This window comes from Hippoglossus hippoglossus, chromosome 11 (genome assembly GCF_009819705.1).
Source record: "Hippoglossus hippoglossus isolate fHipHip1 chromosome 11, fHipHip1.pri, whole genome shotgun sequence".
NCBI lineage: Eukaryota > Metazoa > Chordata > Actinopteri > Pleuronectiformes > Pleuronectidae > Hippoglossus > Hippoglossus hippoglossus.
Genome location: NC_047161.1, coordinates 19,926,583 through 19,947,248, shown reverse-complemented (window position 1 = coordinate 19,947,248; position 20,666 = coordinate 19,926,583). Strand labels below are relative to the sequence as shown.

The window sequence follows — 20,666 nt, the reverse complement described above, 5'->3', positions numbered from 1 at the left end:
AGGGCTTTAACAAGGTGTGACATCCTCTGCCCTTAACCCTCAACAAGAGTAAGGGAAAACTAAAAAAAAAAAAAACTTTAACAGGGTAAAAAGAAGGTAGAAACCTCAGAGAGAGCCACGTGTGAGGGATCCCTCTCCCAGGACGGACAGAAGTGCAATAGATGCTGCGTGTAATCATGACATTACACCCCATTTTTATAGCATCAAATCACTTATTAAAACCAAATCTAACAGAAACATGAACACTTGAACATGCATCAGTGTTATAAGAAGTGGCAAAAATATGAGAAATCATCTTTAAGAAAAATGTGTTTGCACTTAGACCACTAACATGGAGGAGGCAGGATTTATAACATATAATATAGCCAGCCAGCAGGTGGCGATCGAGAGGGTTTGTCTTGACTTTTGGGGAGCCGTCATGTTTATATAGTTATTTATATACCATATGTCTATGGTATTGGGGATCAATCAATAATTCAAATTGATTTGTTACCATATTTGATTCTGACTCAATCACTCACTCACAGGACTGGATACAAAATCCCTGAATTATTAAAAAAACGGATTTTAAGACGGCTTTCATTTCTTTGTGCACGAGTTCTGAACACACTTCCTGTGTGACTGCTGTCAGTCCTGAGAAGCATGATCATCATCAGAAGTTTCATATCAGAAATCAGAACAAGTGTGTTGCTGCGTTTACCTGGAAGCGTCCAGCTTCTGCTGCTCCAGAATTCTCTGCTGGGCCTCCCAGCCGGCCTTCTCCTCCTCGAGCTGGCGACGTTTTTCTTCCAGCTCCCTGTGCTGAGCCTCTAGGTTCTTTTTCATTTGCTCGTGACGCCTCTGGAGCTAAAGAGGAATACAAGCACAGAATGTACAAAGGAACAAAAACGAATAAACATATGCATTTTAAATCAGCCATGCAGCCTTAATAGTACCTCTGCCTCGGAGTCTCTCAGCTTCTGGAGCTTCTCTTTGACCTTCATCTCAAACACTTGTTCCATTTCTTGTTCCATCTTCTTCATCTTGGCCACATGATCCCGTCGCTCCTCCTCCATCTGGGCTAGAGGACTCCTGAGGACACAAACCATGTTCATAGAACCAGCACGAAGGGGCATGTATGTGGGTGGCCACCCATACTGTATGTGACATCCCAGGTGAACAGCCTCCCCCTCCCACTTATAAAGGTCTTTGTGACTGCAGAGAGATGACAGCGAGAAGACGCAGAACCAGAGGGGGAAAGCTCCAGCTTGCTCACCTTCCCTGGAAGCCCTTTGTAATAGAAGGCTTCCAGCAAGGGTTGTAGCGGAAAGGTGATAAGGGCTTGTCAGGAGAACAGGCATTATGGGAGAATAAACCCTATCTCTGATACCAACCATGCTTTACTACAATGTCATGTTGACCTGCTTCCTAATTTTCCAGCTGAAAAAAAACCACACCTTTGTGTGACCATATTGGAGATTTTCAACCCTCTCATTGTTATTAATTATAAATTAGCCTGTCGACAAGTTAGCTGGTTACATCTGTCATAATAAGATGAATTGAATATATTAGTAGATTGTGGTTTGATAGTAGAATGGTACTCGTAGAACTCATACAGCCCGTCCAGTGTTTATAATGGAAACATTTAAATGAAGCAATATGATAAACTGCACCAAACTGCATTAACTCATAGATCAACACTACATATTTCTTACATGAAGCTCCAAACATTATTTGACAAGCTGTTGATAAACTGCCCTTTCGTGCAATGTTAAACGCAAATATTTTGTATTTAAATAAAATATTGGAGCTGCCCCTTTCACCAGATCCACACCAAAATGTTATGTGCAGTTTGGTAAAAATCGGTTTTGTGCTTTTTTTGCATAATGCTGCAGACAAACCAAACAACCAACCAAAATAGTGAAAAACCTCCCCGGGGGTAATAGCTGTGGGAGTAATGGTGGTTTTGCTGTAACCAGTTTGTTGATTTGTCTATTGAGCCATTAGCCAAGTAAGAACTATTGTAGAATATTGTAAACCAACCTGACAGAGCCATAGGTCTGACTGCAGGCTTCCTATGTTTGTCCTAACTGGAGGGTGACTTAGCTTGTGTAGTATGTAGCTATTAGCTGCACTGTAGCTGCACAGGAGATTCTTCAGTGGTTCATAAAAGATGTGTCATGAAACAGCGAAGCCTGAAGCCAAGCAAGCTGAGTGTCAATTGCTTTTGAGAATGACATTGATTAGATATATTACTTGCGCGATGCAAAAGCTTAAAATAGATTTCAAATTTTTTATGTATGACTGTTTCTCGTATAAAATCATGTAATTCATGGTCAAACAAAATTTCCTTATAATTTGTCTCAAACAAATATATCAATTTCAAAGTGTTGCAGGGTGAAAAAGAAAAATAAGGAAAATCGTATGAGGCAGGGAAAATGAAAGCGGCCAGAGAGAGGAGTGAGGTTATGAAGAAGTCATACAACACTTACATGCCGTCATCCGTCTCAGGTCTAAAAACAAACAAATGCACAGACACTTAACATGCAGCCATAAACCATGCATTAGTTGGTGATTAATGACGGCTGCAGCCGGTGGATTAGGAGTCAGATGGTGCCTAAATTAGTGCTGTCAGATTAGGCACAATTGATACTGGGGGAGTCGGGGGGGGGGTGTTAGTGTTGCTGGGTTTGGCTTTAAAGATTTGAGCTGACTTAGTGACAGCTTGCCAATTTTAATCAGTAGGTCACTCCCAGCGACCGTTGACCTCTGAACTGCAGGTTCCTCCACGGATACACAGTGAATCAAGTGCTCCTGATAAAACCAGGATCCCTCTGACAACAACATAATCCCATCAGTTCACACTACGAGTGTGCATTTCAAACAGCATGAACACAACGGTGCTGTGTACAGTGCTCGGATCCACTCACTTGGTAAGCTGTCCCTTGTTCTTGTTGTTGTCCATGCCGTTGTAGGTGACGGCTGCGAGCTTCTTGCTGCGGTAGTTTTCATAGTGAACGTTGTTTGTCACATCCTTCAGGTCCTGCATGTGGGTCCTGGAAAACAAAATGAAATGAGCGGGGTGATAAATAAGCACATTTGCTCTTTGCTGAAGGACTCATGAAGTGTTTGTGTGCTTTTCTGCTTGATTAGGTTTTGACTTCAGTATCATCATTTTATTATACATTTTCTACAACAAAGATATTTTAATGGTTTTTCCCCAACTTCTAAACTACTTAGCTTAAATTACATTTGAATCAAACCTGCACTAGCTAAGGTACATTTACGTAACTTTACTTGTAAATGTATTCACCGAAGGTTTTCTGCTATCGTCCTTTCATCTAAAAGTTTCAGTGTGTAGAATTTAGTGACATCTAGTGGTGAAGTTTCATATTGTAACTGAATAACCCTCACCTCACCCTCTCCTTCCAAACATGAAACAGAACTACTATATTTTATGTGTTTGCAAACAACCATGTTTGTAAATCTCATCCTCATTCCTTGTGGATGAGATTTACATATGCATGCAAATGACATAAATACCTAATTATATATAACAATAATAACATACAATATTAATTAAAATTCCGCAAATACCATATAAACAAATTAAAAAAAATAAAAACTGTAAAAATGAATGAACTTCAATACCATGTATGTTTGTGTTTTTGCTCACCTGATGAGCATGTTCCGGAGGATTGTAAAATCACAGTGTTCTCCATTTTCCACTGCGGGAGGAGACACACAGAGCAGAGTTTACATATGAAAGCATGGAGTGACATTCAACCATCATGGACCCATGAATTGATTATGAATACAGCAGAAGGAGGACAAATAAGCAAGTTGTGATTCACAATGCAGCAGAAAATTTCAAATCAACATACCAAAGAACTAGAAATAGGAATTAAATAAAAGGTGTTAACTGTATCTTACCATAATATATTATGTGTATGAAATACTGAATTATAATTAAAATGAGTGTTGTGTCACAGTGACCTTTGACGTTAAAACTCCAGATTCTAGTCCGTTCATCTTTGAGTCTTATAGTGAACCTTTGTACCAATTTAAGAAAATTCTTCATGACAGACAACCTGAAAATAAAATGCCTCCAGCTACAGCTGTTGCCAGTGTGGAGGCATACGTATTAAAATGACAAACAGTTATAGTTCATAAATACTTATTACCGCCAAGGAGATTATGTGTTCATCAGCATTTGTTTGTTAGCAGCAGAATTATGAGAAAGAAAATACTGGACGGATTACCACGAACAACATGGACGGATGGAAGAATGTGGTATGGGCGGGAAAGAATGCACTAGGAATTTTGTTTTCACTTATGTGACATTGCAAGATAGGGAGTTTTTCAACATTTCTGTTGATTTCCCAGGGAATTATTCATGGATCTTGATGGAATCTTTTATTTAAATTTGGCTTCAAAAGGGAACTGTTGGGCCTTGGTGGAGGTATGTGCTCTACTGTAGTTAATTTGTATTCAAAGCTCTTGTGTTGGGTTTTACAGGATATCATTTTGCTGTATTCATCAACTGAACTGCTGAGATTACTGAACATGCTAAAAAATAGAACAGTGTATATATGCAGTGAGATGATCAGAAAGTCACATATATGATATATTTATATAGCATTATATATAGGCTATATGTTTACATTACACTCTAATCTATTCTTTTGTGATGTTAAGTGTTGCAGCAAGTGAGCAAATGAAGTTTACTTTGCTTATTTAGGGGTAAATCTTAAAAAGACATTATGCTGGAGAACTGTGTGCTCACACCAACAGTATCACAGTACAGCTACATTCACACAGGAATATATATATTCCTGTATTGTGTATGAATGCAGTCAGAAAAACAACTGAAGGTTGAATAATTCAAATGGATCCTAAAGTTTTATTTTCATTTTATTTCAAGTTTGTATCTATTAATTAATAAAATAAATCAAGACTATCTTTGACTAACACATTCTATTTTTCAAATCTCTCTTGGTCTAAGATACATTTAAGGGGTCATCTATCCCCTTTTCTTCCTATGCAGTATTTCTTATTCTTCTAACCACATTTCCAACTTTCCTCGTGTGTGAGATTTTGATTATTCAATCCATTAAAGTCATCTTATTTGTCTGACTTTTTGTGGTTGTAGTACCAGAAACCATCGGCAGGTGGCATTATCTTCTGCCTTTCCCCCCCTCTGCAGGCCACTGAGGTTTCTCTGTGGTAAACTGACTTGCATATCTTCTCAGGAACCTTGCCCTCACCCTCTCTCTATATTTATGCCGACCGGGAGGCAAAAACATTTTTGGCATTCCAAAACTTACTCCCCCAAACAAGTCAAACGCTGGTGGTAAACCAGTCTCAGAGCAGCCCCCACCAGGCCGTGAGGCGCTCAGCTGCTGAAGAGGACAAGAATCCATATGATGTGGAATGTTCCCTCCACTGGTTCTAAATAATCTGCTACAGCACAAACATGCACATCCAGCCACACTCATACTGCAACAGAGTCCCCATCACTCTAAGCTGGGAGTTTTGTCATGTTTCATACGCTGCCACAATGTGACAGCCGCTTCCTGTGTAAGGTCAAACACGACTCTCATATCCTGTGCTGCTGAAGAGAAAAAATGTTCACAGTGCTGATTTTTCTTCATATTATAAGTCATGCTTACTTTTTTTTCATACAGGATTAGTTTTTCTCAGTTTGGTCATGAGGATTAGTTCAATTGGCAGTAAAAATAAAAAATAGAAGGCAACAGTGTTTGAGCCACGACATAAATGATTTGTCTACATTAAGTGGTTTATTTTTATCAGACATGTGGGACCTAAACCGGCAGATACACAAGTATTAAAGATCCCCTGTGGAGTAATCTCATTATCTCCTTGTGGTCAAACGGTTGTTGTTTAAATTCTGTACATACTGTGTATATCATTGAGGCCCACCACACATTTGCAAATCTGTTTTTGTTGGAATGTTAATTGATCAGGTCTGCTGCTACCAGGGTTATATTTATATTCCACCGCTATTTTCATGTGACTGTAGACAATCTTCTACGCCACTTTAAGAACTTTTAAACTTCTAAATTTGTGCCTGCCTCAATTTAAATCTTAAATAATGTTGCTTGAAGCTGCAGGGGTTTGGCAAAAGCTTCATGGAGTTCTTTAAATGATCTTATAATGTGTAGTATGTGTAATTTACGGTTGAGATTTGATACAGTTTGTAGTTTTCTACATTACATTACATTTTATTACAGAGTGCAGCACTTAAATCAATGAAAAATGTCCCTATAGGGAAAGAAAGTGCATTGAATCAACTCTGTACATAAAATAAATAATAAGAAATGGAGAAAGCAATTCTTTCAATTATTTGGTCCAACTCTCATTATGCAGGCGTAGTCTCTTTCTTGTGTAAGAGCATGTGTGTGCAGTCAACGGTGCGATGAGAGCAAACCAAGAGCACATGGATTGTGTTACTGCTTTACAAATCATCCACACATACAGCCTACTCAATAATCCCATAAAACTGCAGACACTGGTGCGTTTGCATGTGTGTGCATGTGACAGATTCCTCTTAGTTCGGCTTAGATCCGTTGACCTTCAGTCTCTCACCTTCAGCCACACCCCATGGGTACTGCCTCCCGCGCACTGGCTTTCCATTGACCTCAATGATGGTGTTACTACCGACCACAGCCAGGGGTAAACGATCCTGCAGGGAGACGGGAGGGGACACAACTGTTGCATAGCTCACACATAAAGGCTAAAAATACACTGTTGGCTATGGCTGCGTGCTTACATGACATTAATCCAAAGACGCTGTACATAACAGCACAGCACGTGATCTTAAAGGTCCAGTGTGTAAGATTTAGGTGAAAGGGATCTAGTGGCTGAAATTTTATATAAAAACAATCCTAGTGATGTTTTCACTAGTGTTATTCCTCTAAATTGTGCGAATTATTTGTTTCTCTACCCTAGAATGGGCCCTTTATATTTAAATACTTATTTACATCGGGAGTGGGTCCTCTCTACGGAGGCCGCCTTGTTTTTCACAGTAGCCCAGACCGGACAAACTAAACACCTTTTGAGTTTTTATGACAAGTGAAGGCTACCACAGGTTCTCTTGTTGGGAAGGGGAGGGTGGGGTGAGGGGTATTCAGCTGCAACATGCCCCTTTACCACTAGATGTCACTAAATTCTACACACTGAACCTTTAAGAGATTTTGAGTCTCAGTGAAGTACCAAAAGTAGATCCATATTTTGTCCAACAATGGTCAAACTAAGAATGATATTGTTTTGATTTAAAGTTTGATGGAAGGTTGTGTTAGAAGAAGAAACCTTGATTTTCCTGATCATCTTCATCTCCTCCTCATCATCCGTCTCTAGGAACTCGTAGATTTTGATTTTGTGCTCCTGGATTTCTTTCATGATCTACACACAGCAGAAAGAAAAAAAGGGAGAAGCGGCGTGAAATGGAAAATCCTCATGGGTAGTGGAGTGAGCGGAATGGGGAACAAACAGGTCTGTAAACATCAATAGTTGTACTGGAGGTTAGTTGACACACTCTCACAAACACACTAACACACACCCCTACAAAAATGAGTACTTTACTGATGCTATATTTATACTGGTCCCAGAAAAGAAGCATTGTAAATAAACAAACAAACAAGTAAACAACTTAAAGAGAAATCTTCAAGACTGTAAAACACTGTTTGGGCTTTTCCTAGATAGAAAATTTATAAATTATTATCAATCTATTATCCAAACAAATAATTATAAATAACATACACAAAGCTGTGTTGTCTACAGTGACTGTAGATCATATTATTGTTGATTAGGGTTGGGTAACGTGACATTTTTTTGACGCTGCTAATACACACCTGAGTTTCTTAGTGTTTTTCTTCTAAGTTATTTTTTTCTTAAAGAAATTTGAATATTTTCTCAAATAAATTGTCTTTATTGATTAAAATTAAAATTTAAAACAATGGGAGGAGTTGTACACGGGTACAGGTGCTGCCATCTTGCACTGGTCATTTGGAGAGCCTGTGCAGTAGAGATTGTGGAGCTGCAATAACATTGTCCCAACAATACATGTGCCCAAACAACAACAGTCAGTCTCAGCTGTCAGTCATGAAATCTCGTGAGATATTAACACTTAAAAGTGTGATAAGAACTACCTACAATGACAGAAAGTCCATGTCCCATCTGCTAATATGGAGGGAGCGGGGTTTATGACATATACTGTTCTGCAGCCAGCAAAGAGGGGGTGATCCAGATATTTTGGCTCTACTTAGCGGAGTGGTCATCTCATCCATTTATATATACAAAGGCCGCTGCTTCACTAGCTTGTTGTGCTTCATATACCTGCTGACTTTTGACCAAAGTCCTATGAGAAATTAGTGTCTGGTAAAGAGTCAGCTCATTATTGCAAGTATATGATTATATGTCTGACACATGAGACAAAGTTACCAGGTGTGATGGATTCAGACGGGCAAATACAACAGAGACGTGCTGAAAGGGAAGGATGGAAGGCAACAGCCGACACAACTTTACCCCATCGCCTGATAGCGAGGCCCCGACATTGACTGAGCACCACAAACAGAGGAATGGGAGACTGATTTTGCAGCTGTGGTTATGACTCAGTAATGCCTGATGGCAGAATGTCACTGTTTTGGGGGGGCGGGGTCCATTCCCTTTAAACCAAAATGATCAATAACAAATGATCAAAATTCATCCCCTTTGATAGCCTGTCATTTCTGCAACTTCCCCCATCCCCTATGAGAGTGGGCTGCATGTCCAGATAAGAGAATTTGTGTGTAAAGGTGAGCGTCCTATAGTTAGTGCTGATAACTACATTGTGGGATCCACAGCTCATTTATAAAAGTTTAAACTGAATGATATAGAATAAAACAGGAGATCAGCTATCTTTGCCTCCCTCTCTCTACCACACACACACATTGACCATAAGCAGCATAGAGAGAAATCTTACCCATGTGGGTGGCTGTTAAAACATCCATAAAGATTTTACAGTCTTTGGCAGGCAGGAGGGATTCAGCTCCAAAAGTTAATATTGCCCTCCCAAGTAATATTCACACAAAGTTTGACGAACATCCATCCATGCATTGTTGAGTTATTTGCAAGCACACGTGTGCAATCGCACACAATATCACTTTGGTAATATTAAAACAATTGCATACTGCTCTTAATAAAAAATATGTAAAGCAGAAAAACAAAGCCAGTCAGAAATAATACACACCTGTTTCTTGAACTGTTGACACTCCTCAGGAGTCATTGTGTCGGCTTTGGCGATGAGGGGGATGATGTTTACTTTTTCATGTAGCCGTTTCATGAATTCAATATCGAGGGGCTTTAGTCTGGAGGGAAAAACAGGAAGAGAAGACAGAGCTAAAAGGTTAGAGTGTGGGTGAAGGCCTCGACTCAAAAAGCTAGGACAGCGAGGACTGTTAGTCATTGTAAATGTAACCTGGCTTTTGAGGCCTGCGCCCACCCATGCTAAAGAGGAAAGTTGAGAGTACACAGTGTGAGGACAGCAAGGTGACAGCCAATTATGACGGCTTTAATCTAGTGGGAAGAAAAATATTACTACGTACCACTATATCAATTCATAACTAAATCAAACGCTGCTGCTGATGCCAGTCTCCAAATGCCAGTTCTCTACATTGTGTCTTTAACAAGGGACATAAAGAAACAAATGCCACATGGAAACAAATTACCGGCAGTGATGTTGTGTCTCCCGGCAGCATACACATCAGAAGAAAAACTGTCCAGCTTAATGTAACATAAGTTAGCACAACTGTGAGGCCAACAGGAGGGAGGCAACTAATCCAAACAACACTCTGAACCTCACTTTACATAAACCATATTGCATAAATCATACTGTAAAAAGCTGGATTCATTCCAGTCACTAAAATTCCAAGAAAATCAAAAACACTAAGAATTTCTTCGCTCCTCCATTGTCTGGGCTCTTAAATGCTTTGAATGAAGATTCCTCATCATTCCTATTTTCTGTAATATATTTCTGTAATATGATTTACGTTTTGTGTTTAGGTTGGCTGCTTCTTGGAATGAGCATTGTTTGGATTACCAGGCCTATGATATACACTATATATAAATACATTATACTGACATTGGGAGGCTTCAGTGAAAAATGTCTATTCAATCCCTAAGCATGTGTGAAAAAGTTTGTCCGTGGCTGTTTCCATATTCATGATAGTTGATTTATGCATTATAATGCATTTCTCATAAAGGGCACTGAGTGGAAAACATTTCTTTTATTAACTGTCCTCCAGTAAATCACATGAGGTATTAAGATAATGACACTTCTTACTTTGTCATTAGTTAAATTTTTCATGGGCAGGGAAGGTGAGGTGTGTCAGAAAAAACTTTCCGACAATGTCAATGAGGTTGAACAGTCAAACTGGTCTTCACAAAGATAGCATTGTACATTAAACCATTTCAGGTTGGGGTTTTAAATTGGGCGGAATAAAGTTGGATGTAATGGCATAATGGACTTAATGATAGGAGTCATCATCAGACTAAGCTCTGTAACATGTTAATGGAACTATGAATATAATATTGTTTTACCAACTCATATAAACATCATAATCAAAATAATGTCTTATTCTGAATAAGAAAATTGTCTGAATATTGCTGTCGTAAATATAGTCAACTATGTTCCTTGGTCCAACTCTCATTATGCAGGCGTAGTCTCTTTCTTGTGTAAGAGCATGTGTGTGCAATTAACGGTGCGATGAGAGCAAACCAAGAGCCCATGGATTGTGTTACTGCTTTACAAATCATGCACACATACAGCCTACTCAATAATCCCATAAAGTTTTTATCCTATTTAAAATGTCTGCCTGTTCCTCCTCTGTTTTTAATTACATTACTTAGATTGACCTTTTGTATATAGCCACAAAGCTTGTGAGTTTTACCTATACCTTAGTCTGCAGTGTGTGCCTGAGTCGCATTCACCTGCCAGTGCCACAGAAATACCTGGGACTGCTCATGCCAGTTATCTCACAGGAGGCTTGTTGCTAGCAATGTGATGTAAACATTTCCTCTGCAACTGTCTGGTTTATATGTAGTCAGTGAACACACATCCTTATATGCACAGTCTGTAGATGTCTACAGACACGGGACTGGAGACAAGCTGAGCAGCTCTGCCACAACATCTCATGGAAAGTTTGAGAAGGCATTTACAGCTCCTCACTGGATAAACAGTTCAGCTGCCACTTTTTACTGCAATAAAGCTGGCTGGACAGTATTAATCAGGGTTAATAAAAAAATCTGCTTAAGTAATAAATGGTGCTCCCTTCCCGTAGAATCAAAAATGTATTGTTTGGCTAACTTCTCCCTAATCTGGGTGACACTTCATAAACATCAGATGTCGCATTTACAATAATGAAACACGGTTAATTTACAGATTACAAGGAGACACGATCTTAAATAGGTGGCTGGTCAACCAATGTGAACAAATGAAGTTTCAATATGGACTGACATCACTAATTCAGTCAAGACGCAATTGTACATCCCGGTGCCATAGGCCGACAATATAAATAGTTCATATTAAATCATATTATATGTAGCTTAAAATACACAATCATGATAGACTGCAATCTTCTCAGATGCACCTGTTTGTGTAGAGGACAATGTTCTGCTTCTTGCTTTAACCTGCAAGTTTAAAGTATCTCTCCGTCTGGTCAATACTAACATCTTCAAACTCAACCCAGTCACTCTGTCACACAGGGATGTTGTTACAAAGTTGACTCAGTGAAGCTCCTCCTGAGCCACAGAACAGTTTCATTGACCGGTCACTAATAAACTGATCCTTCCATTTTAACAAACCTAATCCATCTGTTGCTCCTCTTGTTAGAATGCCAATGCTAGCTCAATATTCTGTTGTGTTTCATACACACACACAGCTCCAGAACAGATGTTGAGAATGAATGGAAACAAACGGTGTGTTTGATTTGCCAACAAGGCTGCGGCCAGTTCCCCAACAATGGCTCAGTGTGGACCAACAGGCTCTACAGCACAGGACTGCAAAACCACCTTATGTTGTAGGCAGCATAGTGTGGCATAGTGTGTAAACACATCGTGTGTGTTTGGCAGCGGCCAGAGCCAAGACACAGGGGTCTTTAGGTCAGTGAACTCAGGACAGATTACGCCAGTGTTTTTCTAGCCTGGTCAGCTGGAGGCCACAGGCAGAGAGGGCTTTGGTCTACTTGCCTCCTGAGAATGCGGCAGCAGAGAAATCAACGGCTCTGTTGGAAACTTCTCATGTGAGTCCATGATGCGGTGAGGGGAAAACCTCTTAAGGTAGCAGCCAACTAAAATTGCTGGTTGATCCTTGACAGGGCCCAGGCTGATCCTTGGTGTGTCTGGTATGTGACCCGCCCTCGATGACACAGTGATTGCAGCATGTCTTATTATCATGCATAAGCTCTCTGTGTGAGAGCCAGTTGCAAAGAAGGGTGCTCCGATTGGACGGCCACCGATTGGTATCGGCCGATATTCCCTCTAGTTAGTTTGATCGGCGATCTCCATTAATGCCGATCAGATGAGGCAAAACAAACAGCTGTCACTCAAGAAGCTGTCACTCACTCAGGAATTGAGATGGCTCACTCATCATTGTCTTTGCTCTGTCAGGAACTTCAGCTAAGTATGTTAAACACGCCCTCATTTTCATTTTGCTCTCAGTCTTGAGAAGCAAACGGTTCAGTTATTCTACTACTATTTCCTGCAACAGTGTAAAATAGCCAGATGCATGTGGAACTTGCTTCTTTGGCATTTGAACCAGCATAACTGTTCATCCCAGCATGTGTGGTCTACATCTGTGTCAATTAAACAGCCTGGAAAGCTGCAAATGGTGTTGAAAAGTCCTTAATAAGAGAAGGGACCTGACTTGACTCTGTGGTCTGGTTATTGATGAGTTTAATTAATGGCACTGACTGAATTCTGGAAATGATATAGTTAAATTTAATGGTTATGTCATCCTACAATTCTTTGGACAAAAGCAGCATCCGGCAGATTAACCTTTTTGTCATAGTCATGGTTGAGCCTCCTGTTTATTCCTTGCATTTCCCCTCTTCCACCTGTGTGTGCATCTCTGGGTGTGTGTGTGTGTGTCTGTGTTGTCAACATGTAGCTCCTCTCACTCTCCAGGATCCCATTGGCTGATTAGCCTACACACCTGCAATCCATCGACCTTCATCCGCTCATGTCCACATTGATGTTTCAGCCAGTGGTGGTGGATCACGTTGTCAGGCCACACAGAGCTGTGCATTCTTAGTTTTGACTCTCATGTTGTTTGGATCACTGAACTAATCCTTGCCACCCTGTGCTACAGGATCTCTGCATGCCTGCCCGTTCTCCTGCTGTTCTCCCTGCCTGCCGATCAGTCATCCAGCTACGCTCACAGTCCTGCTTCACTAATCACCAGCTTCCCTCCAAACCTTCGCCTGCTATAATCCTAACCTCCATCCACCTTCACCCCCTGAGAGCAGACAATTAGCCCTTTCTTTTTTATTCCATCTCTGAGTCTGTGTGCGGTGTTTGGGTTCCTCCTGTTGATTGTAAAACCTTTTGGCTCAGGGATTCATTGACTCAACAATAAAAAAATAAAAAAAATCCTACATTGCAAGGCCTCCACTCTAAACTATGAACACCGCTAATGCTATGCCAATGTGAATCAAGCCTAAACATACATTGTTATAAATTAAAGTGCTAAATTAACATTCCTTATTTAAAATGCTATGTACAAACACTTAAGGACTTTTTCAGAAATAAAAATACATACCCGTGTCCAGAGGGAGCAATGAAGTACAGGCAACAGTGCACTCTGTTGTCAGGCATCTGCCGTCTGTTGACCCTGGATTCTGCATTGAGGTAATCCTCAAATTTGCTGTCAATGTGGTCGATAACCGGCTGCCAGCTGAGAACGGCACATTGTTCACATCAGTTTCACGGACAGCGTTGCAGTAACTAACATTAACCAATGACGTGAGCTCACCAGTTACTGTTGTCAACAGCGTCACCGAAGCCGGGGGTGTCGACGATGGTGAGCAGAAGGTGGACTCCTCCTTCCTTTACCAGAACCTTTGATTGTTCCACCTGCAAGGACCATGAATGTAGAAGAAAATCAGTCGAGACATTTGGAAATTATTACTTACGATTATTATTTTAGATATATTGTTTTCAAGCTTGTGGCTACATGTCACCTTTTGGAAACTAATGAAATCAATATGCTTTGTAATTGCAAAGACATTATTTGGAGATGTGACGTATATAATAAATATGAGGTTACATGAAGACTGATTTTGTTCTCAGCACCATGTTCCCACAGTGTTTGAGTTGCACATGTTCACATTTTTATATAAAAATAAATCTCATGCTTCTGATGATTGAACAATTGACTCAATCAATAATTGAAAAAGAATTTGAATAGATTTTGAAGGGACTCATGATACCAACATGAAAGGGCATGAATTATCCTAAGTGTTTCCTGAGCTAACATGACCAGTGACCTAAGCTGGTTGCTCCTCTACATGCTCATTGTACTTTAAGAAAATACACTGACAGACCAGAAGTAAAACAGCTCTGCAAACCAATGAATCCCAGCCAGCCCAGACCACAGTGTTTTCCTTCCACCAGGCAAACCATCTTCAGACAGACCGAGGATGGACATTAGAAAGGTCTGAATGGCCCATTCTTAGATTAGCATGGCGCTGAGACAGAACTCATGATCGGCAGATGAACTTTGATTTAATCAACGGATCTGAACCAGACCACTATGTCGTATGAGAGATTTCACAGAGTGAGTGAGGTCCACACAGATCCTGGATCACACAGCAGTTACCAGAGAAACGCTGACATTATAAATCTCTGGAGATACAGATTTAACAAGCAGACAGATAAAAACAAATCACAGTTATATGCAACTTAGTGGGTAAAATGCTCTGCGCTTGAGATCATCCGAAATGCTACTTTACAACAAAGTTAAACATGTGGGACTGCTGAGTAGGGCTGCAACAACTAATCGATTGTAATCGATGGTAAAAATAGTTGGCAACCAATTTAGTAATCGATTAGTTGGGTCTTTTATATAACACGGCACACACTGTGGCAGCATTTCCTGAGGTGGGGGCAGTAAACCAGCCAATCCTGTGCCTTGTGCCATAGTAAGATTCAAACTACTTTTGTTTGCATGTGTGTGTGATTTGTAATTATAGATATTATTATTCGATTATCAAAATAATCATTAGTTGCAGCCCTACTGCTGAGTGGAAAACAGTGAAGAATCCTGCAGTGTGTCTCTTCTCTACAGCAAATCAGTGTGAGTCAAGTCACAGAAATGTCTATTGCCTCGACATGCTGCCCCCAGACAGTGAGCTCATGGGAAAACTTCAGCGCCAATGTCCCTAACAGTGTTTGACTGGATCACACGTGTACAAGCTTAATTGACTTGTTATATACTGTAAATGTGGAGTGGAAAAACAAACAATCAGCTCATTACTGCATTTAAACCATGATTGATTCGTATTAAGGGGACCAGAGTGTGTCAAGAAGACATCCCCCACACCATTACACCACTACCAGCAGCCTGGACTGTGGACACAAGGCAGGTTGGTTCATGGATTCATGCTGTTGACTGCAGAATCTGATCTGCAGGAACCTTTTTACATTTTCACCTCCTTTGAAAACGTTCCTTGGGTTAAAAGTTCCAGGTACCTTTGGTCAAAACATGGTTATACTGTAGCTTTAAGTCATAACAGGCACTGAAGCTGCAAGTTTAATTCTGCCAAGAATGGCATTGCCAGCAAGAGTGATGACAGTGTCAGGCCTCAGGTTTATGCCCCCAGTCCTCAGTCTTTGATATCATTTGCAGTGACGGTGCAGAGGATAGAGTTTGGCAGTTTCCTCAAACAGAGCGCACACAGCTGCATAGTTTTCCTGAAAATGTCTTTTGAAGAGTGAAAGCCGATACTGTTGGTGTTAAGGAGCACCAACAGGCTTCTCTGTTTCTCCCTCTCGCCGGTCCTGTGCCTTTAGCAAGGAACAACAAGTGTTCAGTTGGGTAAATGTACATTAGATCAGCTGCAAGTTTAGCATCTTCCCTTCACCTGTTCCTTGTGATCTACTACTTTGCTCTAAATCTCCTCTAATCCCCAGCAACACACTAAGGGACTCCGTCTGCCCTCGCCCTACTGCTGTTTCCAATTTGTTAACCTTCCCATTACACCTCCTCAGATCTTCTTAAAAGTTTAAATGAGATTTAGACTGTTTGTTGGCTCTCAGACTGAGTGAAGATTTATAAAGCTTTTCATTGTATTCTTGTGTGCTGAAACTGATGCTTGAGCTTGCATATTTTGTGTGTATGGGAATGTGTTTCTTATTTATTCTTCCTCTTCTTTTTTCTCTCTCCAGAACCCACAAACTAATTACATCTCAAATAACTGCAGCCAATTTTTCCTAGTAATACCAAAGAATGTGATGACACCCAGGGGAATGCTGTGTGCAATAGAATCCTGTTTATTATGAAAACCAGGGGAAGATGACCAGGCTGGCTGACAGAGCGGTTGTTAAGTGTTGGAGGTGATAGGCCAGGGCACATGTCTTTGTTGTTCATAAGGCTTGTTTTGGCTGGAGAGCATACGAGGACAGGGACTTGTTGATTAGCCAGCAAACCCCCATGTGCACAGAGCTCTGTCATGTCTTGCCAATGCACAGACATGCCTAGAATATGTTACACCAGAAACTAACTCCTACCTCAGTGGAATTTTAGGATTAAAACAACAATAACAAAAACGTATATAACATTAAAACACATCCAGTTGTTTTATGGATGGAAAGGTTGTGTTGATGAGAGGTCACAGGAGAATGGCCAGCCTGTAGTGGAGCTGATAACCACTTTTTACCACTGTGGTGAGAAGAAAAGCATCTCAGAAGAAGACAAAATGTCCAACTTTGAGGTAGATGGTCTTTCACAGCAAATATCACATCAGGTTCTGCTCCTGTCAGCCAAGAGCAGAAATCTGAGGCTTCAGAGAAAAAGACTCACCAACACTGGACAGTTTAAGACCGGGATTGATTTGTGACCTCAGTCCTGACACACACATGCAGCTCGCTCTCATGCAATTCAGATACATAAACGCAAAACACACCCTGAACAGCACAATGAGTGTGCAGAGAGGTTGTGTGTTGAGATGACTTCTCCCTGACAGAACTGGAAGGCATGTGGCTAAAGCAGAGACTTCCAATTTTACACCGAGTTCAGTCTGCCTGGTGAAGACGATACAAAAAAATTTTCATTTGCTTTTGTTGACAGTCTACTGGACCACCGATGTAGGTCCCTAAGGCTAAATTAGACTGGAGGGGAGCAGCTCTGAAGCAACAGAGAAAAATACTACAATGGCATCTTTTATTTTACTATGAGAACTGTAAAAACACACTGTGATTAATGGGAAACACTACCTAAAATGTATAACCAATCATGGTTAGATGTACAGATAGTGAAATTTATGTTTATTTTTATTAATGTAATAGGTGCGCTATAAATTCTTATTTATGCCTTTTCATCCAGCTTAATATGTTTAGATTTCAAACTGTATTCATATTAAAAATGATATAAAAGCCCAAACCTATGTTTGAAGATGATTTAATTTGAATCGAGTCATTTTTGAGCAATCATCATGATCATTCTTCATGTAATGACACTATTTTGTCAAAGATAACGTTATTAACACTCTAAAAAATAATAATGTGAAGAATAGACAAATGGTTTTTGGCCAACACCATTTCAGAGTGCACAAATAAACTCATGACATGGCCAATAAATTGTGAAATGTTTTGAACACATTTCATTTCATTCTGCTCTTTAATCAAGGTTCTTTGTTTTTATTTTATCCAATCTATCCTTTATATCAGATAATCCTGTTGAACCTTGACAGCAATCCAGTTACATTGCCTAATTTGAATTTCTTACACATTTTGCCTGAAGCAAACAAACGCTCTCTTTGTTAAAGCAGATGAACCAGTTTCCCCGGGTGGCGACAGCTAGGAGGAGCAGCTTCACAAAACAACATCTCACTCTGCAACTATTCAACCGAGAGCTGTGATGCAAAGAGAGAAATATGGTCTGGGCACACCTGTTTGTAGCAGCCCCAGGCTCTGACACCTAAACTGGCCATTGTCAGGCGGTAGTCGACCTATCATGTTTCAATTAAACGAAACGACTTTGACTCTTTACGAGATTAAAAAAAGATTGGTTGAGTCAATCCACCAGAAAGGGTAAATAATGAAATTACAACATTGGTGACACCTAAAGACAAAAAAGTTTTTGGCTTCTGCTGAAGAAGAAAAAAGGCATTACCGCGACTGTTTTTTTTATTCTATGCGAAGGACCTGGGTATTCAGTGGAGTACAGGTCTGTCAGAAAGAGCGAGTTGATCAGCGTCGACTTCCCAAGTCCAGATTCCCCTGAAAGAAAAAGAGTCAGGGTGAACACCAGAGATGCATTTAATGCTATACTTGTTTTTTTTAAATCCTTTTTTCCATGCCAGACTGAGGCCCAGCATAACACAGTGCATATATGTTAATCAACTACATTACTAACACAGTCTTTTGCTTTCTGACATTCTTTACATGTTTGAGATCCAAAACTTTTTCTCAGAGCAGGAAAAGGGTCCCTTTAACCCTATTTTTTTTCAAAAAGTAAGCATTAACATGAGACAAAGGGAGACATAGAAAGGGGGAAGTTCTATCCTCCCAAATTCTTTCCTGTCTGCATTTCAAGAATCTAATCAGAGAATCATGGGAATTGAGGAGGGGAGGGTAGATTTAAAACCACCAGTCATCCTGAAATCTCACTGTAACTAAGGAGGGAAAACAGAAACAAAGACAAAACACAGACTCCGGTCTTGATCTTTTTATGCAGATCCAATTTTGATTATAATACAGATGTTGACAGATGGAGCTACATTTAATTTGGGATTAAAGGATGTATAACATCACTTACTGCCTTGAGGTTTCCTTATCCCTCTCAGTTACATCAGCTACACAACTGTGCAGTAATTTTATTTAGGGAAACCAGTGACTGTTTATAAAGATGGATGACGTGTCTCCACTTCTTCCCAAACTAAATTTTAAATATCTGGATATGGGTTCTGCCATCTTGTGCTTTAACGTCATTTCAAGCCAATCTGCGCAGTAGTTATCATGCGGTGGAGCCACAGTGTCATGATCACATCAATACATATACATGATCAATTTCAAGTCAGCTGTCAATCATTTGGTCCATGTCCAATCTACTTACATGGAGGAGGCATGGTTTATGTGCTACACTGCAACAGCCACCAGGGAGAGATCCATCTTTATATACAGTGGTTATTTTAACAATAACATACGACATCTAGATTCAAAAGCAAACATCTGTGCAGATTCACCTCGTTATTTGCTTATAATTTGATTAGATAGCATCTGATTCAGATCATTAATTTGACAGTTTCCGACAGTGTTCTTGGTCGGTTAACAGGCTATTTTTGAGATGTTAAATAGACCTAAAAACATGTTTGTATTCCTCAGAATAAGGTACTGAATAAAGCACTGTTTAGGTATTATATCGCACTAGTAGAATTCATAAGATTTCCAGCTTTACAGTTAGACTTATAAAAACATACTCTACAATATAATTAAAAATGACTAATAGCTAATATATCGTCTTTATTTTTATCTAAAACGAATCACAAATATTTATAGTATTGGTACTCAATCCACTAACAGCTGGCTCACTCCTAATTTACATGGCCTTTGCTGTGTGATGTAGCCTTACTGTTGGTCTCCCTTGAAGCTGAATTTATTTCATAAACTTGTAATAATGCCTTCTGATGTACACGACCACTATTGAGAGAAAGACAAAACCATATTGGCTTTCATAAAAGACAAAAGCTATGTTCTGAAACTCAGGTTTAAAGTTCAGGGTGGTCGAATACTTCAGTACTAAACAATTATGAGTTCAGAACATAACAAATTACGGCCTTTTACACAGTGTTGTATTATGGGTTGTTTGGAGCTTTATTATGTTGCTAGGTTTACAGGTCTACTGCGTATAGTTAGTTTTTTGGAGGGTGTTTCATTAGTTCAGTTTAACCTGCAGGAGTTTCTGAAGGCTGGTGTCTAAAGTGTTGGTGAACAATCAAATATTGTAATATTAATGGTCCAATGTGATGTGAAAATAAATAGAAAATATTTTCATAATGCACAATGCTGCCAGTCAATCCATCCACAATTTGGGCAGTTAAACCTTGAATCTGATAAAATAATTGATCTTGTACAATTTTGATAGTAAATGAATCAGTTAAGTCATTTATGGAGAAAGTTGCTGGTTCTTCTGGGAGCTAAACGAACAACAAAAACTCTGAAAAAAATCAGGAGGGGCTGGCTGTGGTAATCCAAAACTATCCGAAGTGTGCCTGTGAGGAGTGGGCCGAGTAGAGGAAAACAAGGAGCTGCTGAACAAAAGCTTCAGTGTGAGGGAAGAGGCGGTCATACGCTGGTCTGGCACTGCAGCCAAAGAGCCGCTCCTGACCTTTACAAGTGGCCAGGGCCAAACTGGGCCACCACTGCCAACTACTCAGCAATTCAATGCAACATTAGAAGAGGGTGGCAAGACG

General features: G+C 40.0%; 1 protein-coding gene across 3 annotated transcripts in view; it reads right to left on the bottom strand.

Moving 5' to 3' along the window:
- LOC117770484 (septin-7-like) overlaps positions 1–20,666 on the bottom strand; it is a 35,591-nt gene that overhangs the window by 1,316 nt on the left and 13,609 nt on the right. For 2 of the 3 annotated variants that reach the window (XM_034599993.1, XM_034599995.1), the window contains 11 exons: positions 18,368–18,474; positions 14,009–14,109; positions 13,796–13,930; positions 9,230–9,347; positions 7,312–7,404; positions 6,589–6,685; positions 3,656–3,707; positions 2,910–3,035; positions 2,472–2,492; positions 936–1,071; positions 701–846 (listed from right to left, as the gene is read on the bottom strand). In XM_034599993.1, coding sequence (XP_034455884.1) covers positions 701–846; positions 936–1,071; positions 2,472–2,492; positions 2,910–3,035; positions 3,656–3,707; positions 6,589–6,685; positions 7,312–7,404; positions 9,230–9,347; positions 13,796–13,930; positions 14,009–14,109; positions 18,368–18,474 — 1,132 coding nt within the window. The remainder of the gene's footprint in view (positions 1–700; positions 847–935; positions 1,072–2,471; positions 2,493–2,909; positions 3,036–3,655; positions 3,708–6,588; positions 6,686–7,311; positions 7,405–9,229; positions 9,348–13,795; positions 13,931–14,008; positions 14,110–18,367; positions 18,475–20,666) is intronic. The other variant, XM_034599994.1, reaches the window with a different exon arrangement.